This window comes from Dermacentor albipictus, chromosome 9 (assembly GCF_038994185.2).
Source record: "Dermacentor albipictus isolate Rhodes 1998 colony chromosome 9, USDA_Dalb.pri_finalv2, whole genome shotgun sequence".
Classification (NCBI taxonomy): Eukaryota; Metazoa; Arthropoda; class Arachnida; order Ixodida; family Ixodidae; genus Dermacentor; species Dermacentor albipictus.
Window position 1 is genome coordinate 123,630,051 of NC_091829.1, and position 27,810 is coordinate 123,657,860.

At 48.8% G+C, this 27,810-nt stretch overlaps 1 protein-coding gene across 1 annotated transcript in view; it reads left to right on the top strand.

The window, feature by feature from the left end:
* The window catches only part of ZnT86D (zinc transporter 86D), a 103,944-nt gene extending 92,524 nt beyond the window's left edge, over nucleotides 1-11,420 (top strand). The window contains exons 10-11 of the mRNA XM_065452536.2: nucleotides 6,359-6,508; nucleotides 9,647-11,420. Of these exons, the coding sequence (XP_065308608.2) occupies nucleotides 6,359-6,508; nucleotides 9,647-9,694 (198 nt within the window). The 3' untranslated portion in view covers nucleotides 9,695-11,420. The remainder of the gene's footprint in view (nucleotides 1-6,358; nucleotides 6,509-9,646) is intronic.
* The last annotated feature ends 16,390 nt before the right edge of the window (nucleotides 11,421-27,810 follow it).

The following is a 27,810-nucleotide window of genomic DNA, read 5'->3' on the forward strand; positions in this document are numbered from 1 at the left end:
GCGCCAAAATCGCCGAATTGTCTCAGAAAATGGACGTGCTATGCGCTTATAATTAACCTTTCAGGTGAGCTTAGAGAAAGCGAAACCTCATTTCAACAGTTACTGGCAATCAACGCGAGTGAGAGCGTAGCCATCAAACGAATTCATGCTGAAGCGGGAACCATGGGTGCCGCCACGTTCGACAACACTATTTCTTAGCGTCCGTAAACGTTACAGACATTAAACTCGCCAAATAATGTACGTTATCAGAGCACACGTAAACCACAGAAACCCAATAATGCTCCGAGCATGTGCAATGAAGATGACGCTATTTCTCTATACAGTGAAATCTCGTTGATACGATTCAGCTAAATACGTTTTTCGGCATAATACGTTTTTTTTTTCGTTCCCGGCCGATGCCCTATAGAGGTAAATGCATTTTTGTACGGCTAATACGATCGTATTTCCACGTCGGTTTGGATAATACGATCCCGGAAACGTCTTCTGTATGATGATAACATCAGAGCCAGTCTTTTGAAGCGGGTGGGCAGAGCTACTGAAATTAACATCGAGCGAAACGACAGGCACGGCGGACTAAAGACGCGGCGACGCGCGCTTTGTATGCTCGAGGCTTGGCCTGGCTCGGCTCGGCTAGAGTCCGGCCGTGCTTCTGCACAGCGCCTGCAGCAGTGTGGCGGCCTCTGGGAGCAATTTTCGCAAGCTCGCACACCAAACGCACCGAAGGTTTTTAGCGCCATCTATCCTAAGACATAGTACTCACGGTAAAATCACATGACCAAGAAGCAGTGATTGGCGCATGCATTGACGATGCTGTAGGCTTTGTTGGCTTGGTGCTTGCCATTTCTCGTTGCCATTTTGGTGTTTCGAGCGTTCAGCTTGCACTTCGCCCTTATTGTTTCTTCTGTTTTGGTGCCGCGTTTCACCCGTGCGCTTCACCATGTCTAGAAAGCGTAAAGCGTTATCGCTGAAAGAAAAACTCGACGTCCTAGCAAAAGTCGACGAAAATCCGCAGAAGAAACGTGTCGACCTGGCACGCGAACTTTGTTTGCCTGTCTCCACGCTGAACACGATCGTCGGCAAGCGAGAAGAAATTCAGAAGGACATTCAAGTCTTCGGCGCCGGCGTGAAGCAAACAAGGGGCGCCCAGCATGGCAAGATGGAAGAGGTTCTTCTGGCATGATTCAGGGAAGCAAGGGCGGCGGGCGTGAAAGTGGACGGTACAGTTGTTCGCGAGAGAGCTGATGAGATAGCACTCTCGTTGGGCATCGAAGATTTTAAAGCTTCGGGCGGGTGGCTTCATCATTTTAAAACACGGCATGGCCTGTCGTATAAAACCGTTTCCGGCGAAGGGAAGTCTGCCGACCAAGATCAGGTTTCCAACTGGCTTTCGACTCTGCCGGCGGTGATTGCTCAGTACCAGCCAAGGGACGTGTTCAACGCAGATGAAGCTGGGTTGTTCATCAATCTTCAGCCCGAGAAAAGTCTCAGCATAAAAGGTGAGACGTGTCAAGGCGGAAAAAAAAGCAAGGAAGGAGTCACCGTATTGTTGTGCTGCAACGCTGATGGAACCGAGAAGCTCAAGCCTACTGTCATTGGCAAATACTGGAAGCCACGCTGCTTTTCGCGTAACCCACGCCTTCCTGTCATTTATAAAGCGAATAAGAAGGCATGGATGACCGGAGCCCTTTTCACAGAGTTCCTCACATTTCTGGATGCCCGGATGCGTGCCGCGAACCGTAGAATTCTTCTGGTTCTCGACAATTGTGCCGCGCACCCTGTCGATACTTCGTGGCTGCAAAATGTAAAAGTAATTTTCCTGCCGCCCAACTGCACCAGCCACTTGCAGCCCCTAGATGCAGGAATCATTAGAAACATGAAATTTCACTTTAGGAGCTTGTTGATCAGACGCTTTTTGGCCAAGATTGACCGGAAAGATGCCAGCTTGAAGGTGGATCTTCTTGATGCCATCCATTTTCTGGTGATGTCATGGGATCGCGTCAAACCTGACACCATCGCCAACTGCTTCAAGAAGTGTGGCTTTTTTTGTGCAACTGGCGATACTGAGGAAAATGGAGATGACGGCGCAGAGATTGACATCCCGGACTGGGGTGACCTCAATGTCGACGCGTCTCCGGAAGAGTTTGTATCGGCGGACGACCAACTGGCGACATGTGAATTGCGCACCGTCCAAGACATCATTGCAGATGTTACCGCTGAAGAGGAGAGCGACGACGATGACAACCAAGACGCCGGAGATTGCAGCAGCGATCGTCGGCCATTAAATACTGACGGTGCTCTCGAAGCTTTGGACGGGCTTCGTGGCTTTGTCGCGTCTGCGGAGCTCAGCGAGGAAACTGCTACTCGTTTTTATGAGTCCCAGAAAAGCTTGCTGCAGGACCTCGAAAAGCAAAAAGTGCAGCGCAAAGTGACGGATTATTTTAAAGTGCTTTAATAAAAGCAAGTTCTGTGCCAAGTATGTATTATTCGCGATCTTTTGGAGTCCGTTTTGGATAATACGATTTTTGGATAATACGTTTTTATTTTCGGTGCCCGTGAGAATCGTATCAACGAGATTCCACTGTATACGTAATGCTTTTACGTTCGGTTGCAAACGCTAAACTAAAACTGTCTAATGTTGTGGATGAGTTGGTCAACACCAACAACGTGTGGTCCAGCCTCGTTTTGAAAGCAAGTTTGTTTCCGCCAGAGATGCCTTCCAAGAATATGTCGATGCCGGTGAGTCGGAACTTCTTCTCTGCGTGGAATCAAGCACAGATGATGCTATCGTCGCAGCGGTGCGCAAAGTTTGCAACGAAGACGAGCCGAACGACGATGTTGACCCAACGCCAGACCCAGATGTCTCGTGCAAAGACGCTTTAGAATACCTCAGCAAAGTGAAGATGTACTGTGCAAAGAACAGCTTTAGTGAGAAAGCGCTTCAGTGCTGAAGCCTTGTAGAGGACGAAGTCGTTTGAAGCGTTGTTAAAAAAAATATCCAGACAAAAATAACAGCATTCTTCCCCTGATGCCGCACTTATCAGGAGAACTTGGTTTCTGTGCTGCGTTGCGATTGCGTTGCATGTGTGTGTGAGTGAAATATGTAATAAATTGGGTTTGAAAGATGGATGGTACCATAATAACGTGGTACCACTTATAGTGTGGATTTTTACAACTCCTGCGACTTACATTATAAGCAATCTACACTGTACATAAGTTCTCACTTTTCACCACCTCAGTATACTGTCCTAAACGTGCAAGTTATCGGGTAAGTTCAAATAGGCATATTTTATATTTCGAATTACAGTAAACCCTCATTATAACGAAGTGAACAGGATGGCAAAAAAATTTGATATAAGTGGTAATTCGATAAAAGCGACTACTCCATGAAAGCTAAAAAAGCAGAGCTCAAATGACACAACTCGGCTTATATCTCATACGGGTTTTGTGTGGCGCATTTTCGATCACGATAGAGCCAGATCAGGATCGAATTTCTGTCGCGATTAGCCCCTTTGAGCAAGCTGCAGAAGGGAGCCAATAGGGTCTTGGTTCCGGTGACTTATATTATCGTGCTTATTGCAAACTGGTAGTTACAACAAGAACAACTAATAAGCAGGGACAAGCGGGATGTTTGAACACTACCTGATAAAGCAGGTAGGTAGATAAAGCAGGTAGCATGGAGTGCGAAGCATTAACAAGAGGCAAGGTCATGCTATCGAACCTACCATATTGAACAGAGTTTGTAGTTCTCATTATTGTTTATACGGAACCACTCCCGTGGAAGTTTCATGTGAAAGAGTTGGAATATGTCACCCACTGCCCTGGTTCACTGGTTATGGCATTCCTGCTGCTAAGCACTGTGGGGGTCTCGTACGTGCCCTTTGGACAAAGGAATGACAACACAGTAGTGCAAACAATCACACTGGACACTTATTGCACCTTTCATGCACTAATTCATGTTAGCCAAATTATTATCCTCAGAACATGCTAATGCATGCAACAAAGCGAGGAAGTCCGACTCACCGCAACTGGATAGCGAACAAATATGTTCATCCGCATGCTAGACATCAACGCCAAATTGTTTGCTTGTACGGTCACGCAAACGATGGCGTATTCGAACGATCGTGTTCGTCCATTGTGGTGTCCTAGATGCTCCCAAGCCTTTTCCGGGACAGTCCAACGAAACGGGCCGGCGCACGCACGGGAGGTCCACGTCACTCGCCGACCCCAAGCCAAGGACACAGAGCCTACTCCCTGTCATGCCCGACTAACCCTGCCGTTAGGTGGTGTTAGCAGTGTAACACTCCCACCATCTCTTGTAACATGCCGCAGTCATACCGACACAGAGAGCGATTCTGCATGCACATTGCCCACGTGGCACGATGTTTAACTTGGCTAGCAAAGGATCAGGCGGCTACTGACATGCTAAGTTCATGTAAACAAGGCTCGATTTCTTGAGTCGAACGAGTAATTTCAATTCGTGTGAGGCTAACTAGAATGAGGGAAGCAAAATGTGACACCTCAATGTCACAGTCCACGAGGTTTTGTCGCTCCACATGCAACAGGCAGCTTCGTAAAGTCTTAAGCTTAATGCATCACTACCTTGACAACAACCGGCATCCAAAAACAACATCCTAAATGGCTGCGAAACAGTCAGCCACAAGAAGACGTCAGCTATGTGACGTGGTCCTACCCTGCTTGTTGCAGAAAGCATCTGAGTTGATGGTGCCCACCGTCCGAGATTGTGTTGGAACGCCCAGTGCCAGGCCGAAATACCATACAGCCCGTAGCGGCACCCATGGCCAGCGGCCACCCAGCTCCCAGAGCCGAAACTTCCAGAGTCAAAGAGATAGAACAAGCTATTTACATAAGAAACCCACAAGGCTTCCGTCCTCACTCACTTCAGGCTTTCCAATGCTCCGCGAGCACTAGGGCTCGCTCTCCCAGGATGCGGACCACGTGGCTCTCATACTGATGAATGTTCTTCAAAAACACTTGTTTAGCACGGCTTAGCATGTTGAGAAGTTGAACCATGCTACCGCACCCATCACCTCACTCAAGAAAGCAAGCATAACAAAGATTGTCTCAAATCAAGCAAAACTGTCCGAACTATCGTCGGATGTTCCAAGAGGTCGGGCAGCCAGATGTGGGGGGTCTCACATATGCCCTTAGGACAACAGAACAACAACACAGTAGTGCAAACAATCGCAAGGACGTTTATTGCACCTTTCATGCACTAATGCCTGCTAGCTGAATTACTATTGTCAGAACATGCTGATGGGCACGCGACAAATCAAGGAAGTCCGACTCACTGCAAGCGAATAACGAGCAACCATGTTCGTCCGCATGCTAGACGTCAATGCGTAATTGTTCATGTGTACAGTCACGTGAATGGTGCCATGTTAAAATGATCGTGTTTGTCTATTCCGGTGTCCTAGCTGTTCCCAAGCCTTTCCTGAGACAGTCCCGCGAATCGGATCAGCACGTGCGCGGAAGTTCCACGCAGCTCGCTGACCCCAAGTCAAGGACGAAGAGCCTACTACCTGCCGCCCTCGACTAACCCTGCCATTAGTTGGCGTTAGCAGCACAACACTCGCACTGTATCTTGTAACATACCGTAACCACACCGACCACCACCAGCACTTAGCTACGGGGACAAGCCGGATACAAAAGACGCGAGAGCCATGAGGGGAAAACAACATCAGTGGACGTATGAGAGTTGAGCATCCCCACAGCGCAAGGTTGTGGATTTGATTCTCAGCCACAGGCGCTTTGTCCTTTGGGGGCATGCAATAAAACGCTTGCATATCATGTCTGGTGTACACTGAAGAACCCCATATGGTCAAATTTAAATTCCAAATGCTAGTGTGGTATATCTGAGCCTTGAACGAGACGAGTGTTATAGGTGCTATGCTTTAGCTTTGAAATATTTTTTTTTATATATTCTATAGTGCTGCTCTCATTCAAGAGTGTGGCATTTGGACAATACATGCTTACAAGGCAAATAGTTCAAACAATTATTAGAAGAAAAGAAAGAAAGGCAATCAAATTTAGTTGTACAATGTGAAAGAAACAAAAACAGTTGACAAATGAAATTAGGAAGGAATAACTAGAAATATATTAAAAAATATAGTGCCTATAATGTTATTCCTTGTGAGGCCTGTATGATACTGTTTTCACCATGATCGTGCAGGAGCAGTTTGCAAGGGTTACTAAACTCATTTCATGAAAAAATCATGGCAGTGTGAGTGCCTTGGGGCCAACAGCATGAAGTGCCTGTTCTCTGTTTTAATGTGTAATTTATGTATTATGCACCAGCTGCTTTTTCTTACCCGTGACTTACTCGGTGTGCGCGATGCAGGTGATGCAACTGGAAGGTGTGTACAGCGTGCAGGAGCCCCACTTCTGGACATTGTGCAGTGACGTCTATATTGGCACGCTCAAGCTGGAAGTTGCCAAGGGCGCTGACGTCAGCTACCTGCTCAGCTGTACGCACAGCATATTCACGCAGGTGTGTGCAGTGCCTGCTCTCCTTTCTACATGCCCGTGTGTCTGCACGAGCTGTACATGCTGCCGTAGTGTGTTGAAAAATTTATTATTATTGATTACTGATCAGATGAATATTATTGGCACATTCGTTTTTCTTTATCTGAAACTCCCTATAGAGTTATATTTATACTGGCCAGGAAAATGTTGATATAATTTTTTTTTAAATTTCGTTCACAGTGTAAAAACTATTTCCTTAATAATTAGAGGGATCACCAATAATGCGCAGTTCACAGATGGTGGCCTGGCAGCTGCCTGACTGGCGACTGCCAGTTGCATGTTGCTGCCCCCTCAGGCATACATGTTTTTCCAAATCAGGACTGTTTAAGGCTTGTAGCGCAGCTCGGAAGAGCAAAAAAGGAAGGAGGTAGGAGTAATCAAAGGGAACGGAAAACAGAGTGAGCGCTAACTTCCTAACTGTCTAAATTTGTTACCACTTGGTTGCTATCGGTTTTGTTGCTTGGTTTCTTTGTTATCTACTAATGTCATATGGTTTGCCGAGTGTATAAGTAGTCTTGTGTCACGAAATAAACCGTCGGTTGAAAGTTAGCGCTCACTCTATTTTCCGTTCCCTTTGATTACCCCTACCTCCTTACTTTTTTGCTCTTCCGAGCTGCGCTACAAGCCTTAAACAGTCATGACATACCAACTCGCCCAAACTGCCACGCTTTTTACCTTCAAAATCAGGCCTTACTTGTCTGATGGCACAACACTTTCTGGGCTTTATCCTGTCTACAGCAGGCGCAAAGAACGTCCAACTAGGCAGAGCACTGTCTTTTGCAAAAGTCAAGGCAACACTGGCAATAATGTCCTTGACACACACAAAAAAAAGAGTACAATACCACACACCTCGTGCTTTCATATAGAAGTACGATTTTCTCTCATTTGGAAAAAAACACATTTATTTTCAATACACTACAGTTGCGATGAATAAAAACAAAAATGGTAGCAGCATACCTTGCCACCAAGATTTTCACTGTGCCGGTACAAGTCGCTTAGGGCAATAGAAATCACTCGTCATCACTATCAGACAACTCCTTATCGCTATCAACAGACCAAAGCATTTTATCCTCGGTGCCGTCCATGGCATTTTAAATCCCGCACTTTTTAAAGGCCTTGTTAACCACGGCAGACGGGATCGTGCAACATGCATATTTCACCCATCCAGCAAAGTCCTGCAGCGAGGCACGCTTCATTTTATTGGCAGGCGTGAGTTCGTGGCAGCCACTGACAAGCCATTCAGTGTAGAGCACCCGAATTCTATCTTTCACTGGCTTGTTCAAACATTGAGTGGCTGGAGCTGCGACATCATGCCATCGGGTATCACAACAAGGACGGTGTTGCATGCAGCCAGCTTGTCCTTGATGCGCTGATCAAGGTGGCACGTGAATGAGTCGAACACAAGCATCCCATGCAGACCCACACTGCCGCCAGGTCCCTTCCACCAAACGTTATCAATCCAGTCAGCAACCAAGTCCGTGGTCATCACGAGACGTTCATTTGCGGGATTGCCAGCCGTTTGTGCACAGACGCGAGTAAGAGCGGGCGTGAGAGAGAAAATCTGGAGGCTTTTGCTCCTCGAATATATCACTCTGCCTAGGCACTACGAAGGGGGTCCCTTAGTGCGTGTTGTAGGCGTTTGTCCCTAGGCGTGCCGGCATTGCGGAGTGGGGTCAAGTTTGTTTACGCTCCGCTGCTGGCTACCCGGGCGGTGAGGCCGCGGGTACGGATGCCCCATTTGGTGATCGCTGTGTCTGAAGGGGCAAGGTTTTGACTGGTGTTGTATTAGTCACGGGTCGCTTTCCTCGTCGCGACGATAGATTGGATTTTTTACAAGCACTGCTCCAGGAGGGCACATATAACCAGCAAACGGAGGCCTCAGGGAAGTACCTCAGGTTATAATAAAACAGGCGGCACAGGATCTCCAGGGCATTCAAGGGGTAGTGGGGGGGATCAAAGCTGGAATCAGGACGGCCGGTGTGTTGGGGCCTCGGCGAGCCCCAACCCATGGACCAGTTCGGATTCTAGTTTGTTGTCCCCATTGCCGCTTTGGTGACCTAGAGGCACCGTCAGTAATGCGAAATAATGACACATTGTTACAATTACTAAAAAACCGGATTGAGTAAATATAGTTACGTCCAGCCGCCAACTTGTAACTTTAAGTTCAGCACTACCACGCCCCGCGACTTCTGCAACACCAGTCAGAACTTTGCCTCTGAAGGTATACGTCGGACATACTTTCTCGCACCTGCACCGCTGAGTCAGTCATCGTCACCGGCAGCCTTTCAGTCACTTGCATTAAACCGTGATTGCTACGGCACTCTGCCTTCTACAGTTTTCAATACATGCGGCATGGGCTCTACTACGGTCGCTACTGCTCCCACAGAAACATCTGTAATGTTATTTACAAGGTACATCGCCGTAAGGTGCGAAAAAGCTATGATCTGCCACAACTGACTTAGCACAAGCGCCACAGGTTCGAGACACTCCGTCTAACACAGCGGTCGCCAGATCGGGCGTCAGTGCCCGCTGGTTCACCCATTTTACCGCGCGAGCAGCCAGTGTCAGAGCGTAAACAAACTCGACTCCACTTCGCAATGCCGGCACGCCTAGAGACAAACGCCTACAACACGCGCTAAGAAACCTCCTTCGTAGTGTCTAGGCAGAGTCATATATTCGAGGAGAAAAAGCCTCCAGATTTTATCTCTCGCACCCACTCATACTCGCGCCTTCGCATAAATGGCTGGCGAGCCCTCAAATTAACATCTCGTGGCTAGACGAGCGTACGAGGCGGTCATTTTTAGAATGCCGATGGTGATATGGTAACGCTGATTTAGGGTCGTACTCGATTCTAGTGCTCATGCAATTTTCGGACCCATTAGCAGAAAAAATGTGCACGTTAGATTTGAGTAAATACGGTATATTTTGAATCTGCAAAAAAAAAGAAAAGATTGCTATCCAGATGAGCAATGTAAAAAATTGTCATTTCCTGAATACTTTTTAATTTTTTGCCAGCTATTAAAGGGTGTTGCTGGTGTGTGCTTGTGCAGTAAGCAGACATGTTATTCTTTCTTCTTTTTCAACATTTTGTTTGTTTTTTCAGGCTGGTGTCAAACAGTTGTACGTGCAGATCGACTATGCACCGATGTGATTGGAAAATGCCACGATGACCAGTGAAACCCGTCTTCCTTGTACATTGACCACTGAATGCTTTGGCACTTGGAATGGCTGCGGCATCGTGGCTGGAATTTACGGCCCCGTGGCAAGACAAGCTTGCCAACTGGCATCTCGTTACAAACATTCGATACATGCTTGACAAGTGGTTGTGATACGGAATATCCCTGTGCAGTTTACACATGGCAGTTTCTTGGCTAACAGTGAAGGTAGTTCTGAGGCTGTGCTTGCTCCTTACCCCTTTTATATCCGGTTCTTTAAATCAAGTTCACATACACTTTCGCTGTGTTAGACAGTTTCCATGGTACGAAATCTGTCTGCTTTTAACTGGACTGTAGCATCAACTGTGCGTTTTCTTTTCAGACACAAGTTACAGTAGTTGTCATCATGGCAGAAATGTTTGACAATGAGGAAGCTCTCTGAAAGCTTGCCCATTTCGATTATCAACGTTTAATGTATGAAAACACATAGCAATGTGCCTGGCTGTTGGCTTCATCTTGCAGAATTTTACCAGACCTGGAGAAGCAAATTGATATAGCATATTATCTCATTCTCTGACACCACTAGTAAGCTCAATACACAGCCCTCCCTTGCTGCTTGCCAAGCAGTGAGCGACAAACAGTATACATGCATGCCTCGTTTGCAGACAGACGTGCTCCATCCAGTAGCGCTAAGCATAGGGAAAGAGAGTTCCTATTGCTTCCGGTGATTCCATGTGCTTATTAATGACTGTGGTACTCGCGTCAGCCTGCAAGCGGGGCACACGTCACCATAGCCTTGTGGAGAATGCACTGTTCCTTGTGTCGCACCATTTGTTTACACACTCAAAGGACGGACACTTGCAAGTACTGTTGTTGTACATGTGGGAGGTGGTGAAGGGATTCGATGCATTATATCATGGACTTCTCGGCCATCAACTGCACCGTTGTCATTGCGATCGTTGTGTACATTTTGTTGTTGTTGCGCATTTGTTTCTGTAAACTTCTTATCGCGAATGTACAGCTCTTGTCTGTGTACGTGTGTGCGCTTTCAAGAGAAGCCCGCGCTGACCAAGCGTGGCCACTAATTGTTACAGCCTCATGCCTTGCTCCCTTATTCCACCCATTATTGACGACTGGAAAGTAAAAGAAAAGAGAACGAAACATTGACTAGTACCTAAGCATGGTGGTGTGTGCCTTCATGTTTCTTTAGAGGCCATGTATGGGGGGACGTACCTACCTTATTTTCGCCTGTATAATCTACACTAAACATTTTTTAAAATTAACAGCAATGTCAGGGTGTGGGCAGTGTGCAAATTGACCTTAACATGTGGCTCCTCAGCAGCGTAAATTTCCAAGGTTCTGTAATTTGGATGGAGTGCAAGTTATATACAGAGGTGGGTTATACATGGAATAATGTGGCGTATGGAAGCGACCAACCAATTTGCATTGTAGCAACAATAACTGCATGTGTGAAAGCTCAAACAGCACTGCCAGGCAGCTCACATGTTGAAGGATGTGCTCTGTGCTAATTTCTAGGTTACAGTGCAAAAACTTTTAATGGCTTTGAACAGATATCAGATGCTCTTTAATATTGTCTCTACCTGTATGCAATGCAGTGGCTGTGGTGAATATGATTACCTTCTACCGACCCATCAGTGTCTGAGGGTCGTGTGTCCTCACAGAACTTTATTTACAAGATTAAAATATTTTCTAGCAACCATTGTCAACAGGCCATGTACACTAACTGACAAACAAGATGTGCTATGAACTGACCTTAAAATATTTTGCTGCCAATTTCTGCCACATTGGCTCATAGCCAGGTACTTATATGTACATTTTAATGTTGTTCTAGCAATAATTACAATTATATTTCAACATTAAAGGCACATTCGTTTACGTTTCTTTTGGTACGAAAAGAAAATGTTAAAGAAGCTTACTACTGTCTGCTTGCAAACAAAAGCCACATTGCATCGAACTTGGACGTATTCTCATCTGAAACATGAAAAGCACAGGTATTGGTGATGGTTCCAGCTCCTTTCATAGGAGCAAACAGCTTTTCTTGTGATAGCAATTATATGGACACTCCAGGTGAATTGCCGGCGTCTGCGTGATGTTCCGTATAAAGTCTAAGAGCGATGACATAGCAAGATGCAGCACAAAGGGGAAACTGTTACTTTTTTCTTTAGCAAAAATGTTCTATTAGCACATGGAGCACACACAGAAGAGAGACGAAACCAGGTGGCCATTAAGTTTTGCAACAGCCTTTTAATCGGAAGCATTCTTTAGATTCCGCCCCATATTTTCTTCCACTGGTCACCGTCATACGGGAAGCCTCCATGTCCTCTTGCACGTGAGTCTTTCTTTCTGCACTGGTGAGTTGCACGTAATACTCCAGGCACTATTAGGCATTCTGTCACAATAGAGTTAAGGTATTAGCTCCCGCAACGGGCCAGAATTGCGTGTTTATTACGCGCTGCCATTCGGTAAGTGCTGTCGCATGAAACTCTTAAAAGCTCAGCAGCAAGACCAACTTGACAACAAAGGGTGTGCCAGTTTTGGTGCTGCCGAGAGCACCAACACTTTGAACTGTGGTTTATAATTATTCACTGATGCCTCAGTGTCTCTGCCTTTGATCTTGCACTGCCTTGCAGTCCTTTAGCGACACTGAGTAGTCATCAATGCCATGCAAAGCTGCCCGTTTGTTGCATCGCAATCGGGCACATGCACGCAAGCATTTCTGTCATACACATCCTCGTTTCCAGTGTATCTTGGCACTGAGGCAACCATTGCAAGCAAATTTTTTTCTAAAATTAGTTAACCTTTCATTATGGTGTTGTGCAGGGTGTTGCATGTAACTTGAACCAAAGATTTTAAAAAAGTGGTTGACCGCAGCTGGTAAAACCAAGGACATATGGTTTGATGTCATGTGGCTTTCCTCATAATATTGTTTATACATATTCCACTTAAATAATTACCATATTTATTCGAATCTAGGCCGACCCCGATTTTAAGCCGACCCCCTAAAGTCCAAAGCCAACAAAAAATATATATAGTACCTCTAATGTAGGCCGAACAAAAAAAAGCGAGAACAGCGTTCACAAAATGCAAACAGCATTTATTGAATCTGACATGCAGAGCTCATTCAACTAAAGCCCTTCCATACACGTTTCCGCCGACCAGGTGTGGCGGAGGCACTTGGATGGAGGGCCTTTGTGTTACTATCTTCGGTACCGTCAAGCGCATCAGATATGCTGCACTTTTTAAAGGCGCGCACGATCAAAGTAACTGGGCTGCAGTAACCCAGCCTGCCAGCTGCGATGGAGATGCACGTTGTTTGATGCCCGTTGCCGTTAGCATGTGGTCTTCGTCAGTCAACCAGTCTAGGTTTGTTTATGCATACATCAAGTGGCTGCAACTGGCCCGTCATGCCGCCCGGTATGACAGCGAGGTCCGTATTCGCTTGGGCGAGCGCAGCCTTCACGTTGTCGGTCAAGTGCAGAGTCGACGACAAGGAGCGAGTTCTTTGTCAAAAGGGCTCCTGGACGCCGTCGCCACACAATCTTAACCCACTCTTCCACCATCGCACCCGTCATCCAAGTATAAACCCCATGCAAGCGATCTTGCACGCGACAGCGACAACCGACGCGATGGGGCTCTTGCATTGCCCAGGGGGCGCTGCGAAAAAGGTGCTAAAAAGCGCCCTCTGTCCTAAAATGGGTTGTACCAAGCTCGGTCGTCTGCTTCGGAAAGCACGTTTACAATATGGACCCGCCACTTTTGGTTGTGTTGTATCACGGCCTGCAGTGAATATTCTGTGCCGAAGATTCTTTCAGGGGTGGCACGCTGCGTAAAGGCAAGAAATTATGCAGTGCCGAATACCTGTATACCGTTCAAGAATTAAGCGGCGAGGTTTTAGCGCGGTGTCAATCGCAAGTGAAGCGAGTCGCGTACGAAGTGGAACTTCAGGTTAGGTTTGCACGCTGCTAGATTCGGGCGCACAAACGCGAGGATATGTTTGATATAAATGAATCCACAGCAGCGATAAGCAGACATCATGTGTACGGAACTGCTCGAGCACACGATCGTACTCGCCGCGAAGGCAGCGGTCTTTCGACATGCCGCGAAACGGCGGGCCTCCTGCAATCTTTGTTGACTGCATGCCGCTAAACAAGTAGTTATACCTGCGTTGTCGTAGCGGCCATCTGTCCCTTTTAGTACCTGCTAATAACTGATGCAATGCATATGAGCTCGCACGAACGTGCGAATCGCGCTGCAGCGCGAGCTCGTGCGCTGCTCGCTTGACGTAGCTTTTAATGACAGCGCTCGAACATCGGTCTGCTGAAATCAATACTACCTTGCTGCGCTGCCTCAACATGCTGACTTGAGGTCAAGTATGAGCACATTTAACTCTCTAACCTGTGCTGCTCGAAGTGGGGTAGTGAATCGTCAACGACTCAGCCCGGCCATTTGTGGTCATTTGCACACACGTGGTCGTGGTCACTTAACCACTTCGCATCGGTCGAATTGTTAATTGTCGCTGTGGCCGGGTCTCGAATCGTGAATTACCAGCCATGCCTGCTGCTATGTCGGTGTGCTGTCGGGACTGTAGGTGCAAAAGACCGAAATTTAGAACGCAGATAATCAAGCAAGCTTCAAGACAGGCTCAGCAGTCAGCATGGCGCGAAGTTTCGCTTACTCAGCGCGACGAACTGCAGCTATGCAGCGTGCCCGACGCTCCACTTCGTGAGGCCTTGAAGGAAAACGGTAGAATCTGATGTTGGGATTCAGGCCTTCTTGCTCATGGCAGCCCACGACGCAGAAGTAATAACGGTGACGCTTTCTCGAGGCTGGCCTAGGTCTCTCCGGATCGGCGTCACCGATTCCGTCTGCTCCCAGCATTACCTCCCACGGCACACGGAGAGCCCGTTTTCGTTAAACCATAGGCTGCGGCGAGCTCGCAGCGTGGTCGGCATGGTCTGCGAGAAGTGACGAGCTTTTTCGCACTCGCAACAGGGCAGAAAAAGGTGCGAATCGACGCAAAACTCGGCCGAGAAACGTGCTTCGCCACAGCCAGGGCTCAATACGACCCAAGCTGGTACGACCCAGATGTCGTTTCCCGCGCCGCCACCAGGCGCCGCTACTATACCTCAAACTCCAGCGCAAGACGCCCCACGCGAATTCGCTCGTCGCCTACAACATAGAATAAAGAACAACTTTAGAGAAGGAAAACTGTACCTTCCACAGTGGTTCGAAAATAAGAAGCGGCAGCGCATGGAACTTAGTGGGGGGCCCGACAGATGGCGCTACTTAAACAAAAAAAAAGGAGTGCCGTCGGTTCCTACAAAATTACTTTTGTGGGAAACTCTATGCCGTAGGCAGCCGGACGTGGCGGAAGTGGCTCGCGGACGCTCCTGTGCACGAGGCTTCAGCGACTTCGTTCGTAGCTAAGTACTCTTTTATCTTTATTAGCTAGTGTTTTGAAGTGTTTTCTTTTGCATGGAGTAGGGGCACAAATTCTGAATTCTTGGTAGGAGTAGTAAACGCGTGAGTAAACGTACCGGCTTTGTCTAGGTCTGGCGGCTCCCCGTTAGGCCTAGGTGGTAGGAGGGACCTATTTGATAGGCTTATTTAATTCTTTCAGCTAGCTCTTCGGATGCTTACATGGAGTAGGGAGTGATAATTCTTTAGTTTTGTTTGGGATAGTGGTCGAGGTTGGCTTTGCGTGAGTGATTTGGCGGACGTGCTCGTTGAGCCTAAGGACGTAGGCCTAGCGATGAAACCGAAGAAAGGGAAGGGCGCGGAGCAAGTGCAGTGCGACGAGTGCCTGCGCTGGTGCTACCTCGACGAGACCAGTTTCCAGAGCTTAGCAGACGCGGAGGAGTCTAGCTTTACGTGCAGGCTGTGCGAAGGGGTCAGGGAAGCAGTCCAAAAACTGGAAGGAAATTGGACAGCCAAGTTCGAAGAGCTGAAAGCAGACCTGAGGGAGAAGCGCTTTGCAGGCGAAAGTCGCCGAGTTGGTCAAGGTGGAAGCGGTGCAGGCCGCGCAGTTAGTAAGGACCGTGGCCGAGCTTGACGAAGAGAAAGAAAGGAGCGCCGAACTGAAAAAGCGGCTCGACGCACTTGAGAAGCGTGCAGCGGAGAATGTCGGGTCAGGACACCAAAGCGGTGGCAAAGACTCAGAAAGTAGGGTAGACCCTACAGGCGAAGTGGGAGGCAGGGAGCCAAAGCAAGCGGTCGCCAGCTCGCCGCCGGTGAATCGGCGTAGCTATAGTGAAGCAGCGCAACACGCCCCGAGTGAGGCGACGCTGCAGCCACAGGAAGCTAGAAAGAGCGGCACCTACCTTGAGGCCACGCGGGAAAAGCAGGAGCCCAGGGGACAATGCCCTTTGTCGATTCAGAATCACGCGGAAAAGGACACAGGGAAGCAGGGAGAGGTAGGAGAGAGTGAAAGGGTGATTATCGCTGGCGACTCGAACATGGCTGGGTGCTCAAAAGCAATTGTGGAGAGGGTGAAAGGCGACAAAGGAGTGGCGGTGGGCACATTTCCAGGGCGGACACTGAGTGCTGTCATGGAGCGAGCAAAAGAAAAGCTCACGGAAAATGCCCACGTACGCAACCTTGCCGTAGTAGCAGGTGGGCTAAATGACGTCCTGAACAGGAAAGGGACAGGACTAGCCCAGCGCTTGGCGAAGGGGGTGGACGACTTGCGCGAGCTATCCCCTCAAGTGCAGATCGTGGTGTGCACGGTGCCGGAGGTGCCTGTGCGTGACAGTCACGTACAAAGAGCCGTAATGGCTGCCAATGAGGAAATATGGAAAATGAGCCGAGAGAAGGGCTTCGAGGTTGTCGAAGTGAACAGGGAAGTGAGAAGGTGTGGTGGTTTTAAACGAGATGGGATCCACTTCAATTACAGGCTAGCACGAGAAGTGGGCTGGCGACTTGGGGGTCGCGCTGTTGCTTTTTTAGGGGGCCCGCGGGCGCTCAGGAGGTCAGAGTAGGTAGTAATGAAGAAGGTCCCTTAGGGGAACATCAGCAGAGCATCGCCGTCGATAACAGAAAAAGGAGGAAAGCAAGAACAAGAGCTCGCCATGCAATAGGCTACATAAACATGCAGGGCGGCAGAAGAAAGGAAAAGTGGGCAGAGATTGAGGAGCAGTTACATAGAGAACAAATAGGGGTGTATGCGGTTACAGAAACGCACCTTAGAGACTCAGAAGAGCCGCCAGTTATTGAGAATTATGTATGGGAAGGGTGCAACAGAACTAAGTCGGAAAGAAAGGGAAAGGGAGTCGGAATGCTCATCCATCAGGGAGCCAAATGGAAAAGAGTAAATTCACAATGTCAAGAGCATCTTTGGTTATATCAGGTACAATGAGTGGGAAAGAAACTTGGCTGGGAGTTACGTATTTGTGGACCGGAAAAAATTGCACAAAGAAGAATAAAGAGTTAGTGGAATGCATAAGCGCTGATATTAAGGGTTTCGGGAATGGTGCTGAGATTGTCCTATTAGGTGACATGAATGCCCACATACAGGATTTAGATTGCTATACCGACAATAACGGGAAGTCAATGCTAGACCTTTGCGAGCAACATAACCTCGTGATCGTGAATACAGGGCCTAAGTGTGAAGGACAGATCACGTGGGAAGTGGGAAACCGGCAATCGACCATTGATTACTGTCTGATGACAGAAGGAATTCATGATAAGTTGAGAGAAATGGTCATCGATGAGGAAGGGTTTAGCAGCATAGGGAGTGACCATAAACGCATCATTTTGAAAATGGGTTATGTAGTTGGGAAAGAGAGCAAGGAAAGCACAATGGCCAGTCCAAATTTGAACGCTGAACAAATAGCAAATATAGTCACTAGAGTTGAAGACGAACTTGGCAAGTGGTCAAGTAAGGAGTGGGAATATGGTGAGCTTCTAAGTGTAATAACGACAGAAATACGTAAAGAGAAACAACATGTTCGTTGGAAAGGAAAAAAGAAACCGAAAAGCTGGTGGAACAAGGAGATACGAGAAGCGATCGTCGAACGACAGAAAGCATCTCGAGAGCACAGGCAGGCAAAGAAGGCGCAGTTGCCACAGGATTAAATAACCAGTAAATGGGAAATATACCGGGAGAAAAAGTCTATGGTTCAAATACTGGTGCAAGCAGAATTAAAAGGTGAAAGTGAACGTTGGTTGTCAGAAATACGTGAGAAAAAGAAGGCCGCACCAAGAATATTTTGGAATCACATAAAATTATTGGGCAGGAAGTCAGCAACAATACAACATATCCTAGACGAAGATGAAAACAGACTGGAAGGAGAAGCGGCAATAAATTACATCCGAAACGCAACAGCCGAATCCTTCCAAGGCAATGACGAGGTTGTACTTGAGGAAAAAATAGCATGAAAGAGACCCAAGTGGAAAAGGAGCTGGTGCTGACAAATTTAAACTGGAAGAAAGCGGAAGAGAAAATTCCTAAGCGCACAGCCACAGGGCTAGACGAGGTTCCCGTTAGGCTGATAAATGAACTGGGACCAAAAAGTAAGAAAGCTCTGGTGAAAGCAGTGGAAAAAATTTTAAGAGATAGACGAATACCAGACATTTGGCGACAAAGTAGAATGAATTTAATTTATAAAGGTAAGGGGGAGAAAGACAGAATTCACTCGTATAGACCGTTGACCATTACATCGGTAATATACAGGCTAGCAATGCAGGCAATCAAATTAAAGCTTCAAGCATGGGCAGAGAATAATGGCATTTTGGGAGAGCTTCAGAATGGCTTTAGAATAGGTAGGCGTTTGGGTGAGAACTTGTTTGTTCTTACTCAGTGTATCGAAATATCAAAAGCAGAAAGCAGACCGTTGTATGTGGCCTTTTTGGACATTACAGGAGCATACGACAACGTAGACCGCAACATTTTGTGGGATATTCTGGAAGGGGAAGGCTTAGGTAACGATTGTCTACAGCTTTTGAGAGAGATTTACTTAGAAAATACCGTTTGCGTTGAATGGGAAGGGATGAGAAGCGCGGAGAAAGTTCAAATCAACAAGGGACTGAGGCAGGGGTGCCCTTTATCCCCGCTGCTGTTTATGATGTACATGGTGAGGATGGAGAGGGAGCTAGAAGGAAGTAATATCGGGTTTAATCTCTCATACAAACAGGCAGGTACAGTAATAGAGCAGCAACTCCCAGGTTTATTTTATGCGGACGACATTGTGTTGCTCGCTAACAAGCAAAGTGATTTGCAACGTCTGGCTAATATCTGTGGACAGGAAGGCAACAATTTAGGTTTGAAATTTAGTGTTAGAAAATCAGGTGTTATGGTATTCAATGAAAACAGTGAACAGACAGTGGAGATACAGGGCCAAGAAATACCTCGGGTAACAGAATATAAATACCTTGGTATATGGATAAACGAAGGCAATGGACATATGGAAGCACAGGAAAAAATCATAACAGTCAAGGGGAAGAGAAATGCAGCCATAATGAAGCACAGAGCGTTATGGGGATACAATAGGTACGAGGTCCTACGAGGTATGTGGAAAGGGGTAATGGTTCCAGGACTTACTTTTGGAAATGCGGTTGTTTGCTTTAAATCAGGGGTACAATCAGGACTCGACGGGAACCAAAGGTCAGTGGGTCGCCTCGCATTGGGCGCTCACGGGAAGACTACAAATGAAGCTGTGCAGGGGGATATGGGCTGGACTAGTTTTGAAGTGAGGGAAGCTCGCAGTAAAATTTGAGTATGAAGAACGGCTGAGGAATATGGAAGAAAGTAAATGGGCTGGGAGAGTGTTCAGGTATCTGTACAGGCAAAACATTGATTCACAGTGGAGGAAAAGAACTAGGAAGCTTACCAGCAAGTATGCGGCCTGTGGGGTGGGCAACACAGCAACAAAGAAGCTTGGTCAAGCGGAAAGTTAGAGAGGCTGAATTAATCTCATGGGTGGCGGCAATGGGAAAGAAACCTGCCATGAGTAACTACTTAAGAGGAAAAAACGAAATCAGGAAAGAAACCATTTATGATAACTCAAAGGGAAGCTCATTACTTTTCGAAGCGAGATCGGGATGCCTTAGAACACGCACCTATAAAGCGAGATATAAGAAGGAAGAAGAAGCATGTGCTTGCTGCGGTAAAGCTAGGGAAACGACGGAGCATATTTTATTAGAATGTGAAGACGTCTACCCAGCGGTCGATTTAGGCACCACTGGCCTTTTTGAAGCCCTTGGGTTCAGCGGGAGCAGTGGTATAAAGCAAACAGGTCCGCAATAGACATTAGTAAGAGGCGACTGGAGGATGGGTGGAAGAAAAGTAGGGAAACGACAAAAGACAAAGACGTACAAAAACACAGTTCGCAATAGGGGATCAGAAAATTTGGACGTGTTAGTTCATAGTGTTTTTTTTTCTTTTCTTTTTTGATTGGTTAACCTAGGTAGCATATTAAGCAGTATAGTAGCAAGAGCTTGGTGGCGCAACCCACCGCCCCGTTCCAAAGGGGACGCTTTTAACATCCATCCATCCATCCATCCATCTATCCGTGGGTTCAGGGGCCGAATCTTATAACGGTTCGGAATACGAACCGTTCACTTCGTCGCTTACGTCACTAGATGTGCCACTCCCAAGCTGGCGGTGGAAGAAGGGGAGGACGCGACCAATAGATGAGAGGGTGCCACCTCTGAAGTGTACGTCATTATATGACGAGCTAATCGAGGAATTGCAGAATGTTTCCGCTTGCTAAATAAATGTAAAATATAAATTTAATATTATACGCCAAGTTCTGAAGTATAAACGTGTGGTGCCGGGCGTTTACGCACTGCAGAAGTAATTTCTTAATGTCATTCTTTTTTATTCTCAGCCGACAGGCGGTATCGCAAACGTAAATGAGTTGGCAGAGCGCAGCGCTATGTCGTCTGCTACCAGGAGCTCGCAGGATGCACGCAACAGGAACGCACTGCCGGCACTTCTCAAGTAGCGAGCGCGACAAAACCGTGAACTGGTTCTTAGGGACACCTTTACTAATAATAATAATATTTGGGGTTTTACGTGCCAAAACCACTTTCTGATTATGAGGCACGCCGTAGTGGAGGACTCCGGAAATTTTGACCACCTGGGGTTCTTTAACGTGCACCTAAATCTAAGCACACGGGTGTTTTCGCATTTCGCCCCCATCGAAATGCGGCCGCCGTGGCCGGGATTCGATCCCGCGACCTCGTGCTCAGCAGCCCAACACCATAGCCACTGAGCAACCACGGCGGGTGACACCTTTACTAGCCGACTATATAAATTTTCCATCTTTTTTTTTTTTTCGCCCTTCGTCATCGGCTCGGACATGACTCGCTCGCCGCTGTGCTGCCGCTGTCCCTGCGATACGCCCCACGGCGCGTCGCGTGATAAAAGCAATGGAACTTGAAATCGAACATTACGATACACGGGCCCTGCATTGCCTGCGCGAAGTCAAATCGAATAGTGTGGTACTGACGGTGCGCGCTGTGCCGCAAAATTGAGTAACAAAGTGCGGCACTCCCGAACCAGAGACAAAAAGGCAGCCAACTAAGAGATTTCCACAATATCTTCCCGTCCTGACTGTATAGTTTTATCAGCCGAACGATGGAAGTGCTGAACCAGCCTAGGTGAAACCCTTCTGACTGCTGAACGGTGATCTGCAAGCTATTCACGCTGGCGATAGCACTGAGAATTCGATCTCACCATGCAAATATCTCATTGGCATTGGCTTTGAAGCTGAGGTCACGGGAAAGCTGACCCAGCCCTTCAACCGGCCAACACAGTAATTGCGAGAGCAACTTTGTGGACGGTGTCGGCAGCAGAGATCTAGGTCATTCCGATGAATGCTTCACGTCCGACCGACCTCTGGGAGCTGCAGGCCAGTGGAGATGAACCGCAGCGCGCAATATTCCTTCCTCTGCGTGGAATGGCCACTCGTACGCTTGCACCTGAGTCCCCTACATTTGATAGCGTAGCCCGCAAAAGGTTTACTTAGAAAGCCAGCAAGGGCGGTGCAACTCATTATCCGTCACTTCTTCGAACGTGTATCACGCTTCCAGCCGTGGTCGACACCGAAAGAGGAACGCCAAGCAGACGACGAAGGCAAGTAATAGCCTCCGAAGCAACCAACTCACGCGCGCGCGACGCCCGCGTGTCTCCGGGGACGCGCGACCGGCGCGCGCGGCCAGGGTCACAAGCCACAGGAACGGAACCCAAAGCGAACTACCCCTTCGCCGCTTCCTACGACCGGTTCGCTTTGAAGATGATTGACAGATGCGTGACGTATTCGAAAATTGCGATACCGCCCCGCTGCCTCTGACGATCTGTGACGTAATAAAAATTTTGGCCAATCAGCTGAGGCCAAAGGAACGGTTCCCCAACCGAACCGACGACCGAACCGTTATAAGATTCGGCCCCAGGAGCCGGAGCACCCTATGCATTGCAGCGATGCGGCGAGTGCGGACGGGACGCGGATTTCGGTGGCGGCGCTGTAGTCGCGTGGGCTGGCTCCCTCTGCTGCTTCGCCATAGAATAAAGGGCTTCGCGCGCTTGTTCATGCGGGCTTCATTCGCGACGTTGACTGTTTTTTGGTGTTTCAACCGACCGTTCGAGTCTGTTTCGCGCGTAGTAGGTCGAACGCGTGAGAAGTAGGAAGGTCGAAACGTCAACGGCAACGACACTGCTTCGCTCCCGGCTGTGAAATGGGATATAAGTGGAAAAAAGGAAAGGAGTCGTCGTTGTTCACCGCGCCGAAAGATGCATAAGCACGGCGAATTTGGGAACGCAACTTGCACCGCCAAGACAAAAAACTTGACGAAACATGTGCGGTTTGTGTGCGAAACATGCTAAATGAGTAGGTGGATTTTTAAGCGATTCAACTGAAGATGGCCTAAGGGTGACTGTTGTGTCGGCAGCGGCAGGCAAGCGGGGGGCCCCGACCAGCGAACGCGCGGCTAGCGCCGGCGCAGTGAAGGAGACTCGGAGCGAACTGCTCCCGATGAAAACCGGAACGAAGACTCGACCGACCCTCGGCCGTTTATACTCAAAAAGGCTTCACACGCCATATGACACCTCCCGATTGGTCCAATGTTCGTCACATGACAGAAGGGGGGTGCGCCATCTAGCTAAACAACTACAAAACATACATGTGCGATGACACATAGATCTGACAGGGGGCGACACTATACTACATCATCCCCCACTGGAAACAAAGTAAACATAGTGAAACGCGCACACAAGACGCGCACTTAAGTCCAAAGGCGATTTCAGTTCATTTTCCCCCACGTTCACACACGCGCACCAGTTGCACACAAAGCACGTACTTAAGTCCACAACAAATTCAATTCGTCCCCGCCCAAGTTCACATACACGCGCACCAGTCTTGGGCACCAAAACACAGGCAGTCACTCAAACAAAGTCGGACAAGGAACACGGCACAAAACTCACTGCACCGCAACAAGGAGTACTTTATACCTGTGATAATGAAACATGTGGACTGTCTCCTAAATGTCGCAGCAAGGCCCCTAGCCGTGGCATTTCGAAGACGGCAATGCGCTCTACACTACATAAACAAAATCATCGAGCCACGGAGGCCGTTTTCTGTCATGATGAGGACGCGTGCGTACCTCAGAAGAACTTTGGGGGGTTGCGACGCGTATCGGTCGACCTTAAAGACCCAGTCGTCCCACTATTTCCCTCCCCCTGGTTGGAAAACTGAATGCGGTTATCACTCAAAATTGGAGAGGGTTGCCCAGGAAGCTCCTCTCGACGTCCCAACAAGTCCTGGGAAGCTACCGATTCCCCCACGGAATCAGAGACGACTGCTGACTGCATAGACTCGGAAGTGATACAGTCAGACAAGCTACTTAACTGATGCTTATGAGAAGACGATGTCACTACAGAAGAGTCATCGGAATGACTATCCAAGTTTGAATATGAGTACAAAAAGTCTTTAGCACTTGTACACAATGTGCTACCTGTTGGATCCTTCATCACTAGGGTTAACTTAGACACATGCCACGTCTTCCCATCACTGAGTACAAAAGTAGATGGTTCTATCTGGGCCTTGACCTTACGAGGTTTACTGTACTTAAAAAATCATTTCCTCTTAAATCTTATTCTGACGGTGTCGCCCACCTTGATACGAGTTGCCTGAGCACCTCTACGTTTGTCTATACACTGCTTAATTTGCCACTGTTTCTGCAAGACCCTTTCTTTAACGTGAGACACAAGACTGTCCTGTTCCCGTGAATCTACACAGAGCCGCATGGTTCCATCCTTCTTGTGCACCACCACGAGTGGAGACACCCACTCAGAAGCGTCGACGCGCTCGAGGACGTCGCAGTCCTCGAGACGTCGCAATTCATTTGTGACCTGGTCACGGAGAGCCAGGGGTAGTCGGCGCAACTTTGAAGATACTGGTTTCGCATCTTGCTGCCGATGAATTCGGTGCACCAAGTTGTTGACGAGACCGAACTCGTCACTGGAGAGGTGATCAAAACCCGGAGGCACACCTGTGGGGCTCTGTACTGAAGGAAGCGATGGTAGACGACATGTCAGCGACGTACCGTCGATTTGTATTCCCAAGCGCTGGATGGCGTCAAGACCCAGCAGTGATGATCCTGTAGACGTTACATGGAACGTGACTGAGCACGACCTTTGAAGAAACTGGACAGTGGCTTGGAAAAGGCTTTGAATGTCGATGCGTTGCTTGGAGAAATTCCTCAAGTCCACTGCTGTTTTTGACAGTCTGTGCTGTCGACGAAAGTGCTTTCCAAAATCCTCAGCTGTCATCAATGAGACAGACGCTCCTGTGTCCACGAGCTGCCGCATGGCGACGTCGTTAACCACGACCGGGACTTGTAAATCCCTTTTAGCTTCCAAAGTGCTCACCGTCAAGACAGACGCGGACGGCTGTCCTGCGGAAGTTGAAGACAGCGTCTCTGCGGAAGAGACGTGCTGAACAGTACGGGTTTTTCGGTATACTGATGCGAAATGGCCCAACGTGTGGCAGGCGTTGCACCGCCGGTTCCTTGCGGGACAATTCCTGTATGTGGCAATATGCTTCGTGCTGCCACACCGATCGCATGTACTGCGGTCGAAATTAGGGTCCTTTGCATCCTGTGCTTCATTGCGGGTCCCGGAGGAGCCTCGCGGAAAATGTCGATCATCTGGGCAGCCTCTTGGAAGACGTCGGCCATCTTGGCGGCTCCTCGGAAGAAGTCGGCCATCTTCATGGCCTCCCGGACTGCGTCGGCCATCTTGGCGGCTCCCCGAAAGAAGTCGGCCATCTTGGCTCGTCGACGGAGCGCCAAGTTGAGCTGCCTCGATTCTCTGTATTTTCTGCGAGTCGAACGCGCGGTTCGCTCGATGTAGGGCTTCTAACGAGCGTCCAATTTCTTCTGCCTTGTCCAGGGACAGGGTTTCGCCATGGGCCAGCAACTTTTCGCGAACGCTGACGTTCGCTACCCCGTGTATGATTTGGTCTCGGACGCGCTCGTCATAGCTGGTGCCGAAGTTGCACTGTACCGCCTTCTCCTTCAATGCGGTCACGAATTCCAGGAATCCTTCTCCCTCGAACTGCTTTCGGCTGGTGAATTCGTGCCGTTCCGCCAGGACATTTGTTGACGCGGCGAACAGCCGGTCAAGCCGCTGCAAGAGTCTCGGAAACTCTGACGCTGGCGGGACCGCATCACTTGACGTTGACGCTGCGCCGGTCGACTGCCTTGCTGCTTCGCTTGAAGCTGACGCTGCGCTGGTTAACTGCCTTGCTGCTTCCTGCTCCTCGGCTGCAAAGTGCTTCCGTTGTCCCTCACGCCCGAGAGCGCTGACGAGCGCGGACGCTCGTCGTGCGTCCGTCCAGTCGCCGCCGCCGGCCGCTTCGAGGTGGGCCTGAAAAATGTTTTTCCAGCGATACCAGGGAATTAACGGTGGGCCGGGCACTTCAAGAAAAACGGGAAGGTTCGCCGTAAAAGCCATGCCGGGTATCGTGCAGGAGGCAGTGCAGGAGGCAAGCCGGAGCTCGCCGCAGGAATGGGGCACGGAAGAACAAGGGGGCGAGTACGCCTAGGCTCGGAAGCCTCGCGACGCCAAGTGCGTCGGCGGCGTTTGCCGGCCGTGCAGACACGGAAGGGACGCTTCACTTACGAAGCTCGTTGGTTTCCCGGGGCTTCGGTCGGAACCGTTGCAGGAATCCCATCCTCGTCGCCAAAAGATGTTGTGTCGGCAGCGGCAGGCAAGTGGGGGGCCCCGACCAGCGAACGCGCGGCTAGCGCCGGCGCAGTGAAGGAGACTCGGAGCGAACTGCTCCCGATGAAAACCGGAACGAAGACTCGACCGACCCTCGGCCGTTTATACTCAAAAAGGCTTCACACGCCATATGACACCTCCCGATTGGTCCAATGTTCGTCACATGACAGAAGGGGGGTGCGCCATCTAGCTAAACAACTACAAAACATACATGTGCGATGACACATAGATCTGACAGGGGGCGACACTATGGGCACGTTGCAAGTGCTAGGCGGCGCTCTGTCTTTCCGACCCCTAGCGCCATCTGACGAATAGTTGCGCGAATGCGGTAGGATTACTCACGGCGTCAGCAGCTCGCGCTGCGCGTTTGGCACCCTGAGACCGACCGTTGGCACCCTGTCAAACGGTAGCGGAGGCGCGAAACAGCGTGCCGATATTAATTTTAACCGGGTTTCGGGAATTACAAGATCTTGACAGCTTTTTTCGTGAAAAGAATTTAGAGAAAGGAAGTCGTCTATTTGAAGTGGGGCACGTCTACGACGTGAGGAAAGTGTTGAACTCGCACTGATCGGAAGTGACTGCTAGGTGTATTCCGCAAACGAAACATAACGCACCAGCGAGATGCGTGAAGCTAAGCGTAAGGTACTTCGTTATCTACGGTGTGGACGCATAAAATTATAGGTGACATTGATTCTTGAAGATCGGCGACGGCAGGCAAGTCCTAGCGGGGAGCTGCGATTGCCGTGCTGGCTTCGCAGGGAAGTACAAGGACGCCGCGGTAGTTTCGCTGTACATACAGGACGGCAAATGCGAATCCAAAACATCTCATCCAAGAACGTGGGGCGTACGAACGAATCGTAAGACCTACCCAAGCTATTCTAACGTTGCTCTCCCCAAACACAAATAAAGGTGAGGAACTTACCAGTTACGTTAGACTACGCTGGGAAAATATTTTCGCCCAAGTTACTGGAAGTGCGATACATTTATGTTGTGATTTTTCAGTGCGTGCAAAGCAGGTTCCAATAAACCACGTCGTCACAAATTTTGGTGATCTCAACTGCCCCTTAGTTGATATGCTGGGCGCAGAAGGGTGTACGCCAGCTTAGCCGGCTGCAACCCCTCCTCAAATCTCTCAGCAAGCCCTAGCGCTGTTTGAATGGGAGAGGATTGGGAAGGAGTTTCACAGCTTTACTGCGGTACAGTGTGGAAACAAAAAATTTTTTTGCTGCATATCCTGGTACGCACTGCAGGTGTCCCCTTGCTGCCATCATTGTTGTAAAAGCAAAGAATTCACCGTTAACGCATTTGGCATAACGCCGGAACATAAAACAGCTTATGCCATCGAACGAGCGCTATCCATTGTTGACGCCGTTCTGCTTCATACGGTCGGCTTGGAAACCTGTAAAACTTTGTTCCTCGTGAGTTGGTGTACGTGCTGTTGCAGCCCACTACGCAACAGCTCGGGTTGCACTTCGGCATACAGTAAAAGCTCGTTAATGGGAACCGCAAGGGGAAGCCGCTTCAGTTCGAATTAACAAAAGTTCGAGCTAACGAAAGTGAAGGAGAGCAACAGTACACTGCGATTTGGAAGCAGTAGGGCATGTCAGAAATTTGGCGTGTCAGAAAGTGATGGCGTGTGCCGCGGGCACACGCCATCTTCAAGTCGCAGCTCTGGGTCCGACTGTGCCACACCACCGACGTCCACCGAAACGAACGTTAGCCGAGGCTTAACACCATCATAATGAATTCCGATGGCCGATACCTCCTAAACTGAAAACAGAGGTGCACAACCGATGAAGACTGCCGAGACAAAGACGCTGAACATGTGAAGGTGGCGAAGGCCCTGATTCGTTGGTTCTTGATTGCAAT